The 12,533-nt window shown below is 34.4% G+C and overlaps 1 protein-coding gene across 1 annotated transcript; it reads left to right on the forward strand.

Moving 5' to 3' along the window:
- Positions 1-1,691: 1,691 nt before the first annotated feature.
- LOC142545391 (asparagine--tRNA ligase, chloroplastic/mitochondrial-like) lies at positions 1,692-11,871 on the forward strand. Its single transcript, XM_075652561.1, is given in 16 exon segments — positions 1,692-2,125; positions 2,222-2,290; positions 4,276-4,386; positions 5,220-5,324; positions 5,914-6,051; positions 6,631-6,711; positions 8,281-8,328; positions 8,330-8,359; positions 8,519-8,587; positions 8,757-8,831; positions 8,946-9,029; positions 9,225-9,311; positions 9,933-10,028; positions 10,113-10,187; positions 11,169-11,295; positions 11,539-11,871. Coding segments are annotated over 16 exon segments (1,683 nt in total). The 5' UTR covers positions 1,692-1,753; the 3' UTR covers positions 11,655-11,871.
- The last annotated feature ends 662 nt before the right edge of the window (positions 11,872-12,533 follow it).

The following is a 12,533-nucleotide window of genomic DNA, read 5'->3' on the forward strand; positions in this document are numbered from 1 at the left end:
TTACTAATATATTTATTTATTTATTAACGACGATTTCTGCTGCACCCCGAACTTATCGTCGCTTTTAATTAATATAAACCCAAATGATTTATTTTGCTTCTTTTTACATAATTATATTCACTTTGTTTCTTAGTTCTTACGCAAGCTAATAATTTTGGGTATAATTTTTTTATTCTGTTTAAAAATAGCAATTTGTTAACTCAATGAAAAATAGAAATAGGTACTGGAAATATAAGGCTGGATGATAAAAAAAAACGCTACATTTTTTTAATTTTATTTTTTTCATTTAAAAAAACAAATTATACAAATATGTTACGCGTTCATCGAATATTAATCATTTATAATATAAACTACTATTATGACTAATATCATCTAAGCATATAAATCATATATCGTAATAATAATAAATAAAGGGTAAGTTTGAATCATATATTTATTTCAATAATAAATAAAGGGTTTAGAGGTTTAGAATAACTATTTTTTATACAATTTTATATTTTTTTATAAACAAAAAATGTCATTCTTCTTAAATTTTAAAAAATTATTTTATTTAATAAAAAATATATTTTAATAGTATATATCTATCATGTCATAATAAAATATTTTTTATTTTTATCTATATATACATTTTGAATTTTATAATTAAATGATTATAATCCACGACATAAAAATTATTATACAAGATCATTTTTAATGTTTTAATTTTAATCTAATACCTAATTTTTTCACAAAAATGCACGCAAAGAGACACTAATTATTAATTACTTTTCATTAGATGTCTAATAGTTGTAGGACTCGTGAAATAGAGTTATAAATTAAAAATTACTGCCTGATCGACAGACAGAGGGTATGTATTACAATGTTCCAGCTGAAATTGGATCCACTCACCGGAAACTCCGCATGGATCGTCATCGAGGAAGAAGACGGTGGAAAGCAAACAACCCCGAAGGCCTTCCACCACATCGTATCTCGACTTGCTCAATGACGCTCTCCGCAACAGAGCTTTCATCATCGTCATTGACAAAACCCTCACCGAACCCTGTCACGTTCTTGATACTGGGTACGAGTTTGATTTCAGTACTAATGTGCAGAAACTCGTTCAAGAGCGAAAATTTAACTTCCTCTTCTTGCCTCAGTGTTCGATATTTGGAGAGAGCCTCCTAATGTACTGTACTGATGAGTGTTTCTTATCAGCATTCTTGTTATCAATTGGTTAAGGTTTTCTCATGTGGAAATGTGCTGGAACAGGGTTGTTGTCGATGATGGCTGCTCAGGCCGTGGGCCTTGCTGATTTAGAGGGTGGTGTTGGTTCCGAGGGTATGGTGACGGCTTGTCAGTCTTACGCCAACCCATGGTAAAATTGATGCGGAAGGTTCTTGGGGGCCATTGACAAATTTTAGGACAGAAAAATATATCAATTTATTACATTTTCGGGTTTAAATGGCGAGAACCCACGATTATTTTGCAGATGGAAATTATTAATATTCGAACAATTAATATATTAATTTTTTTTAATGAAAAATACGAGTTACGTTACGTAATGACTAATGACTAATGTGTGTATGAATTAATTAATTAATTTGTTTGTTTTTCTTTATTGAATAGGGAGTAAAACCACAATTTAAAGTTGTAGCAGGGACTAAATAATGAATTATGGTTTTTTAGCCAATTAACTGGTTATTGGCTCAAATAAAATAAAGAAAAATGTACATGTACACGAACGGATTGTGCTCCACTCGCAGTGAAATATAAAATGATGGCGGCTGCTTTATCGCCGGCGGCCTCCACTCTCCGCCTCTTCAATTCGCGTTCCTCCGCTGTGACACTCTCCTCTTTCATTCACAGTCTCAATCTTACTCACACACTCTTCTCTTCCACCACCAACAGTGCCGTCTCCCGCTTCCGTCACCGTGGCAGATTTTGCTCTGTAGTTGCTTCCGCCGTCTCCTCCTCCCCTAAATCGGAGAATTTGAAATTTGAGAGAATCCGTGATTTTCGCAAGAAGTTCAAAATTGTGGACATAAAAGCAGGACCTGAAGAAGGTTTAAATAAGTTGGGGGAGACTGTTGTGGTCAGGGGATGGGTTAGAACACTCAGGGTTCAGAGTAGTGTGACATTTATCGAGGTTAGACGTCACATTCATTTCAAATTTGTAATTTGTGGTTCTTTTCGATTTCTCTCTCTACTTGGTTTTATAAATGGGGTTTGACCTGATTACCAGGTGAATGATGGCTCGTGTCTTTCAAATATGCAATGCGTGATGAGTTACGATACCGAAGGGTATGATCAGGTAGTGTTATCTTTCTCAAAAGTTTGACAATTTGTTGATATTTCTGCTTGTACACATTGTGCTAATAAATGTTAATGAAATTATCAATGTTCAGGTTATGTTTTATGCGTTAAATGGAATAAATTGAGATGACGTTTTGGTATTACTTGAATATTGTGATGCTGCTTTATTTCGGATCACATCGATATAGGACATTCAATAGCGTTTTGTTTTGTTTTGAAAGTCGTGTTTTACTCGATCATTGAATTTTCGGACAAGATTTTGCCTAAGTTTAAGAAAGTAATTTGACCCGTATCCTGAAAATTTACTCATGCAAAATATGTACTTAGGGTTGTAGATTAACAAGAAAGGATCTCTTGTGAAAGCTGGAGCTGAAGTTGTCAGTTGGAAAAACATTGTTAATCTCCTGTAAGATCTTGATCGTTCATCAAGAATTATTTCAAAATGCCAACAGTTCGCTACACAAATTTGTTTTCTGAGAAAGAATGCGAGAGGAAGCTCAACTATATTTTCTCCCAACCAAAAAACTGACTGCCACGTTATCAGTAGATTTGTTCCCCTGGTTGCTGTTTCTTGCTTGTACATGCTGGTTTTAGAAGTCCACAGAAACTGACTATCTTGTTGCTCAAGATAAAGATTAGATTTTTCTTACACAAATACAATTTTTCTTTGTAGTGCAATACTAACTTATCGTAGCTAAGCTACGATATTGTGATCCAAGTGTTTTACACACCTTATCTGCATGGATTAAGTAATTTGCAAATTTTTTTAACTAGATGCTTATAATCTTACGGAAGATAACGAATTTGATGTTTTTAATTTTGAAGTATCTATGGCTGTGACTCGTGAAAAAAGGTGTTTGGGAAGCCGGGTGGTGTTCCATTAAAACTCTTGGTTCTTATGACTGTGTGTGGTCCTTTGAGTTCTCAAATGTATAAAATATAATGCACTGTTTGCAGTTTGTTACCAAATCAATTTAAGAAGTGAGTGTTTGTGTACTATGAGGTGATCAATTGATGAAAGGGTGTTCCTTTTGATTCTTCTGTTAGGATATGTCCCACGTTTTGTATAATCACCATGTGATTCTAGCATAATTGATGGTAGCTCATGTCGAGTTCTACGTGGATCAGAAAGAAGATTAGGGCTGATTAGCGAGAGGGAGTACCTGTTGAGAGCTCTTCTTGTTGGTCCCTTGGTGATTGATTGACCCCACCCCTTTTTGTTTCTTTGCTTTTTTATAATTTTAATTAATTTAACTTGTGCCAGTTTGATTTGGTTAATTGCTATTAAAAGTTTCTGTTTATTGTGCTGCTTGCATAATGCTATCTGTGAATTTAGGAGCAATATGTTTTCTCTCCAAGACTGTCCCATAACGAGCGTGGCATATCTAAGAGATTTTGGCAATACTATGCACTCTAAGTTATGTGTAGATTATTAGATGCCTTAAGAGTGTTCTAGGTTGAGACCCACTGTGCAACTTTTCTATAGTTTTGGAGAATATACTTATCTTTTCTCTTTTGACCTCTTGTTTTCTACATAAATTGTGATTTCAACCACATAAAATGTCCTTTATATGAAGATCTTTTTAGGGTGGTCAAGAGACTAAAATTTACTATGAAAAACAAATAAAAAATCATATCCAATGGAACTTTCTCATATGGAGCAGTTAGTTGACCATATTGAAGACAATGGTAAACCTGTTACAGTGGGTAAATCTTCATACTGATAATCAATTTGACATGTTACTTGTGACTGGTTGGTTGATGCATGGAGTTTTATGGTGGATTCCACAAGTTTTCTGGCATATTTTCATATTGATGCGTGCATGCCTTTTGCATGTAGCCATCTATTGCAATATCTTGGTCTGTTGACCTAACTTCTTTTTTCTCCCATTAATTGTGGACGTTCAACTTCCCTTTCTGATTGAGATGGATAGGTATCAACTCTTGTCAATTCATCCTTCTAATTTGAAAGCTTCTTACCAGGTGGAGAATGGCGTGATATCAACTGGTGCTTCAGTGTGGATACAAGGTACAATAGTAGGTAGTCAAGGATCAAAGCAAAAGGTGGAATTGAAGGTTGAGAAACTTGTAACGGTGAGAATTTATCTCGGTTAAATTTTATTTTGCATTAATGTTTGCCCTTGATGTCATGATTTTCAAATTTAGCCAAATCTTGTATCTAGTAAGCTTAATTATTATCACATAAATATCTGACATTATAAATGTTCTCTTGCTATAAGGCATGTTCTTGTTGGTGTCCCGGTTTACTGAACCAAGTGGGGGCTGATTTATTCTGTTATCATGTTTTCAGCTGTGTGGTTTCTTATGCATATACCTGGTTTGGTTCTATTTAGCCTTGCCGGGTGGCAGTCTAAGAACCTGCAAGTGGCTAGAATTGTTTTGAAATTTAACAATATATATGTGAATTATTGTGTTTTCTTATGGTGTCAAAGTATACAATTTGATAAAATAACTTAAAATTTGTGGCTTCAGAATATATTCTATTATTAAAGGGGGAAGCTTTTTGATAGGGGTTACTCATAGAATCTATTAAAAAAGATAAACAGCAACAATTTTTAAATATCTCTGAGAAAATTTTATGATTTTTTCCCATCACGTGGACGAAATTCACGTAAAATGATCTCAAAATTTCTTCTAAATCCAAGATAATCCAACAATACTTCCATTAAGAGCCATACCAAGTGCATAACACAAAGGATGTCAAAGTAGATACCACACGACCTATTTGAAGTAAAATACTTCTGTTTCGACCTAGATGTTCTGCATACCTGCATACAGTTACTGTATTTGTTTATTTAATATATATAACCATTCTTTTAACTTTTTTATTCAATTCTGTATTTGTTTATTTAATAAATATAACCATTCTTTTAACTTTTTTCTTCAATTCACCAATTTTTTTGCAGGTTGGTAAGAGCGATCCTTCTTTTCCCATCCAGAAGAAAAGGGTCAGCAGAGAGTTTTTAAGAACAAAGGCTCATCTTCGTCCAAGAACTAATACTTTTGGTGCGGTAGGACTCCTCGTTTCTGTTAAAGGGAAATTGTCCTTGTCACGTTGTATAATTCATTCTACAAAAACGAACCTTAGTGTTACAAATGTAGAATCCTTGTCACGTTGTATAATTCATTCTATAAAAATGAACCTTAGTGTTACAAATGTAGAATTTCTTTCTCTACCCATCAGATCAAGTGCTCTATTGTTGTTCTTTTCCTTGGAAACTTTCTCACCTCAATGTGCATTGTGAAGGCCATGAAAGGAGTGACTTGACCCTTGGGAAATAGAATAATTATTTTTTGTTAGTGTTAAATTATTTAGCCTTGATAATACAGTGTCATCTGGTATTGACTTTTCAATCTGTTGCCCTTCAAACCACACTGTTCTTAGTCTCTTATTAATGTTTCTTTTGTTCCATGTGATTTCCCAGTTAGGAGCCATTTCATAATGAATTGACGTCTTCTTTTTACATCATCTGTCTGTTAGTGTATTCTTTTTGCACTTTAATTTGCACTTCTTACGTTACAATGATGGGGATAGTATGGATTTCAAGTTGTGTAATTTCTTCCAGGTAGTAATCATAAATTCATTTCCAATCGATTCAGGTTTCGAGGGTGAGGAATGCCTTGGCCTTTGCCACTCACAAATTTTTTCAAGAAAATGGTTTTATTTGGCTCTCAAGTCCAATCATTACAGCTTCAGATTGTGAAGGAGCTGGTGAACAGTTTTGTGTAACAACCTTGGTATGCTGTTTCTACAATTACTGTATGTGTTAAGAACTTTTCTTACTCATGTTTGCATTGACACTTATCTATGAATAGCTTAAGTTGCCAATTTTGGCTCTCCATAGTTCTGCTTAGGGAACATGCATCATATTTTTGTGCATATTTCTTTAGTTTCAACTTTCTGTTGATATTGAATTAGACTTGGGTGGGCAGATTGAGATCACTATGTGTTCCAAAATGCAACAAAACTTTCTTTGTTGCTGTTTAAATGTTGTTAACTGATGAATCTACTTCGTGGCCATTTTTCATCCTTCGCAATTGATAGACTTACTTTTCCATAGAATTTCATATCTGAATTTCCTTATTTTTTCCTTATGATATGGTGACAGAGATTATATTACTTTTTTTGAGAATTTTTCTTTATTTTTCTGAGGTATGTGGTCAGTTTCTTTATGCGTAATAGCTTCCTGATGAATAAAATCTGTGGCACAGAATAGTATCTACTTCTTTTAGTGACCCCCATTCTACTGTTTATAAATGTTTTCATATGGTGCATATTTTTCTTTGCTTATCTGGTAATAATTGTTTTTTGAACAGGTTCCTAACTCCGGGGAAAGCACAGAATCTCCAGTGAGTGCAATCCCCACAACAAAGGATGGTTTAATCGATTGGTCACAGGTAAGTTTTAGTTGCTGTTTGTTTTTTCTTGTGGTCAGCTGAAGTTAAGAGTGAAATTTTTAATTTGGCCATGGCGACGACCACAACCATGGGTAGTCATACTTTATAAACAACTATGATATTCAAAACTGTGTTTCTAAGACCCTTAATTATGTTTCGATAATTCTATGCTAAACGGTCCTAACTAAAGTGTATTATCCTGCATATGCAATATTTAGAAAATGCTACCACTCAACTTGCTCACAGTTTTTGGTGTGTGGATGTTAAGTTCAAACTACTGCCATGGGGATGGCTGTGATGTGAGGTATCATCAGTGATTCTATAGCAGTGATGATAGAAGAAAAGATCGTGCGATGGAACTCAATGGTGGTAGTAAGGGTCCTTATTTCTTGAGACAGAGCTTCATTACCATCTTTGTCCCCCTTACCATAAAATTCGCATTTCAAAAACCTTTATCTACCATCTTCTCAGACAAGCACATGAAAGATTTGGGTTCCGTAGAGGAAATGATAGCTGTGAAGATGATTACATGGCTCTGAAGAAGAAGATTGATATTGGCGAAGCTATGAGTTTGAATATTGTACTTGGGCTGCAAATTTTAGGAATTCAATGTCTGTGATGGGGATGGGTGAAAGAAAGTAAGATATAAAAACAAGCTAATAAATAGTTTATACTTGGGGTAAAATAGCCCGTCGATCTAATGATGAACAAACAAATGTATATCATTATACGTGGGGATAAACAAACAAATGTATATCATTTTGTAAAATCCAAATGATGTTTCATTTGCTCCTTTCAAACAAAAATCTTCATATTATCCCACATCATTACATAACCATCAGAATCATTTTGCTCATCACTCCATGATCAATCGCCCGTCAATCTAACACGCAATACCTTATATCAAATCTGTGATTCAACCGTATTACATCAAACTAACTAATTATCAGATGTTTATGTTTTAACCAGTTGCATCACACTTTTTATCTCTTAGATTAGATGATGAATCACTTTACTATTCTGTTAATCCAATAAAAATTGGTCAAAATTATAAGCACTTTGATGTTAATTCTACTGTTCTATTGTTCTTGCGGTGGATATAAAGTTAGGCTTGGTATTGGGCAAAACATGGTGTAAGAGTAATTTTTTCTTTTTATTCAATTGACGCTCTGTAATCAGGAAAGTGTTGTCTCCCCTTTATCCTGCAATATTTTATGAAGTACATGTAGTCTTTTCTATTCTTTTACATTTACTTCTACTGGATAAAGTTAATATCATGCCTTACAGATCTAGTTCACAGCGCATCTATCTCTAAAATAAAGTAGCATATAAACTCCTGTTTCTGTAACTGATTCCCGAGAATTTTATAAAGCTTGTCTATTAGCCTTCTGCAACTGAAGTTGAATTTTTTTTTATAGGAAACTATATTATATTCATTAATTAGAAGCAATAATTGCGGACAACGAATAAGTGATACGCACAAAAAGAGAGAAAAAATAAAAAAACATATACAACTTCAATTCCTCACTAAGTTCACGTCAAGATTATGTTTATTATCTTGTTTGGCAGGATTTTTTCGGAAAACCAGCATTTTTGACGGTGTCTGGACAACTCAACTGCTGAGACATATGCTACTGCTCTTTCTGATGTATTTTTCTTTTCTTGTTCTTGTCAAACAAGTATGCTCTTGCATATCATGTACTCATCTTCTTCAAGAACTAGAATTTTAAATTATTTCTGGGAACTTTTGAAGGTGAATTCTTTTTGTTCTATTACAAGTCTGAGATAGAGACTTGCTTTCGCCCAGGTGTATACTTTTGGTCCCACATTTAGAGCGGAAAATTCCAACACTTCTCGACACTTGGCTGAATTTTGGGTACAATTTACAACTTTTTGTTAACGTGTCTGCATATCCTTCCATCAATATCCTTTTACTTTACTTTTTTTCTTCTAAATTTTGAAATGTTGATTCCTGAAAGGTAGTGCTTTATGGTTTACACAGAGAGAGAGCATAACATTTTATTTACTTCTATTTCCTTTTATAGATGATAGAGCCAGAACTTGCATTTGCTGATCTTGAAGATGACATGGCCTGTGCAACTGCGTATCTCCAGTATGTAGTATGTTACTTTACGACACCCACTATCAATTTATTGTTTATTTAATAGTGGCTATCTTGCCTCTTGTTTTTGTTATGTTGGTGGACTAAATTAATTTTCAATGTTACGTCAAAGGTACAATACATTCTAGAGAACTGCAAGGAAGATATGGACTTCTTCAATACTTGGATTGAGAAAGGCATCATTGACCGACTGAGGGTATAAAATTTAAAATAACGTTAGATATTCATCATATTGTGATATATCATCCTTCTTAAATATGGGGCTTTTAATGAAATAAATGTGAAAATAAGACTTTCATGTTTTCAGGGACTTGAAATTTCTATGCTCAAATTTCTCACCGTGTATGTTTGTGCATGTAACTGAATGTTGCTTCAAATTTTTGCTGGACAGGATGTTGTTGAGAAAAACTTTGTGCAGTTGACTTACACTGAAGCTGTTGAGCTTCTCCTGAGCTCGAAGAAGACGTTTGAATTTCCGGTACCTATACAATCTCGGAACCATATCTTAGAAACCATATCTTAGAAAGATAGTTCCTGGTGTACATATTGTTTCTTACACTATGACGTGAATTCCATGGGACTGTTGGTTGATCTGCTCTGATTTGGCTTAGCTCCCTTTTTAATTCATGAGTTGAATATGATTGCTGTTAATGTGAGTAGAGTACATAACCCTTTTCCCAAATAAAATTTCCGAGGATGTACTTTGGTAAAAGGATTTTCTTGGATGACATTGATTAATTATTACTGCTAGAGAAAGGTAATGCTTGGTTAGAACCATGTCACTGTCGATTTACACTTCAGTTAGATGCTTGGCAAGTCCTTCTATAATTTCAATTTTTTTAGTTCTCAAGAACATCTAAAACCAGTTGCAAGAGTTGAACAATGTAACTTTTTCAGCATATGGACCTTTCATTTTATATATGTTGACATCATATTGTTTTTAGCATACTTGACAACACCACAGTATAGGTTTGTTAAAGTCTTGATTATGATTTCGTCCATTTAATCTCATGATTTTTATCACATTATGCTTAGAATTGCTTCCTACAGTGAATAGAACCTGATTATATGAAGCCGTTGCTTTTTTTCCTTTGGATAGGTGACATGGGGATGTGATTTGCAAAGTGAACATGAACGTTATATCACCGAAGAGGCATTTGGTGGATGCCCAGTAATTTTACGAGATTATCCCAAGGCATGGATATTTTTCTCAATTACGTTGATTTTAAATATATTTATATTGCTGATTAATGAATGGCTGTTTCTATATGGCTACCAGGAGATCAAGGCGTTTTATATGCGGCAAAATGATGATGGAAAGACTGTTGCGGCCATGGATATGTTGGTTCCTCGGGTACATTTTCAATGGAAAGATTGCTTTGAACATTAGATTATGCATCTGAGCGTATAACATGTATTACTTGAGTGAGATGTTATCCATTTATTTATCGTCCTTCATTTCTTGCTGGACATCATCTTGAAGGAGTTGTTACATTTAGTGCGGTAGATTAGCAGTTATCCACTTTATAGTCATTAATCAACTATGACATATCAGGGACCTTCTCGGGTTTCTAAATCAGTTGGAAAAGGTGGTGTCACTCACAACTTACCATCATTTTGCTTCTTAAAGAAAGTGAGGCTAAGGGAACATTAAAAACTAAGTCACTCAAGTGGATATTAGATTATAGTGACTGTAGTTTGTCAATACACGCATGCACCCTATGAAAAGTACACGGATCGAATGGTCAAAATGTGAATGTATCTCAAAGGAACTGTACTTTTTTCAAAAGACTATTCTTCATAAATGTGAGATTTTAAGTACAGAAGCATTTATTTATACAGATTCGGCTGGTTCTGCACATTAAAAGAGACATGTTTGTGGATATTCTTCCTTTGGATGGGAAACCTTTTCACTTGGAGGAGCAAAAAGTGAACAGTTTTTGCTAGCAGTACTGGGGCATAACATCGAGCTGCTAGTGATGAGATTTGTTAAATGTTGTGGCCAGAGCTATAACTTGAATATAAGATCTAATCTCTCTGAAGATTTATTGTGACAAGTAGGCAGCAAAATATTTCTAATAACTATGTTCACTTCAATTGAAAAAATCATGTCATACTTGATATGCACTTTATCAAGTAGAAGGTTGAAAATGCTAGTTGTGATTGACCTATGTATAAACTAGTGATTAGGTGGTAAACTTGTTTTTATCATGACACTTTGTGCCATTTTATGTAGATGTGATTTGGGTGTGGAATGGTTTCATTGAACAGTTCAGTACACTCTTGGAATGTTATCATTATATGTTATGAAATAATAACATGCTTTCTATGTCAGGTTGGTGAACTTATTGGTGGAAGCCAGAGAGAAGAGCGCCTTACATATTTGGAACAACGGTTGGATGACCTGAAGCTCAACAAAGAGAGTTATTGGTGGTATCTTGATCTGCGGCGATATGGTTCAGGTGAGAAATGCATCTCCTTAGTTATGTTAATCTCTCGCTTCAGTTAAATTGCTCACAACTTTCATTTACTGTGGAAGGCCCGAAACTTTAAATTTACAACGCCAACCGTAAAAAAATGTCTAAAAAATACTAATCAAGAATCTTTGTGCTCATTATACTTTTTTGTTCAATGCGATCTTTATTTTGGGAGAATGAATTTCAATAACTTTAATCGACCCATGTTTTATTTCTTTATCCTTCCAGTACCCCATGCCGGATTTGGATTAGGCTTTGAAAGGCTTGTGCAGTTTGCCACTGGAATAGATAATATAAGAGATGCGATACCTTTTCCTCGAGCACCTGGCTCTGCTGAATTTTGAGGTCACTATACTACAGTGCTGAGTGCAAAAATAGATTTTGAATTTTTTTTCCTCATTGTTATATACTTTCGATTAAACCTTTAAATGGTAAGGAACCACAATTTGGGATAAAGGTCCCACTCAACGGATTTAATTTTTTTTATGTCTTTGAGTTTCTATTGCATCACTGTTACAAGTTTATTTAATCGGTTTATCAATGTGCACAGTATGTTATGAACATTCTAGTCATTTTTTGTTTGAAGGCAAGATAGGAAATCGAAAGGTCTGTCCAGAATCTTGTTTCTGAAGTATGCTACTTAGCATCATCTGCGTCTATGAGAACTCAAGGCAAGCTACCTAATTTATTAAATTCTTTATAAATTGTTTTGAGTGTTGATAAACTATGGTAATTCCTCTTACGTAGTCTAGTGCCTTGTGAAAGCAGAAAAGCTGCATATAGTTAGATCAGTGTTTAGATGAAGAAATTACCTAATAAAAACGTCTTTTTAAAAATGGTGCGTGAAATATTTGGAACATTATCAGGAAACATCGAATTGGGAAGAAACTGTGTTATCTAACGCACGGAAATGAATTTTCACAATTATAAAATTGGTAGGTTGGGATGACAATTTTCCAACTTAGCAAATTGACAGGGCGGGTCAATGAGTTGTGGCGGGTCACATTTCGGTATGCTTCAACTCGCCAAAACAGGCACAAATTTGGCTTGGCTCTTCGGCCGCTACTTAAAGTAGATGATTGGGTTGGTGATTTCAGTACCCGCTATCATGTCTATTTAAAATGCGTCACTGTATCTTAGGGAAGGAAAAAGAAAAAAAGAAAAAAGAACAGAATCACACTAAAATTGGGAGCCCCGCATTGAAACTTAAATCTATTTTAGCA

Source organism: Primulina tabacum, chromosome 5 (assembly GCF_025594145.1).
Source record: "Primulina tabacum isolate GXHZ01 chromosome 5, ASM2559414v2, whole genome shotgun sequence".
Lineage (NCBI taxonomy): Eukaryota > Viridiplantae > Streptophyta > Magnoliopsida > Lamiales > Gesneriaceae > Primulina > Primulina tabacum.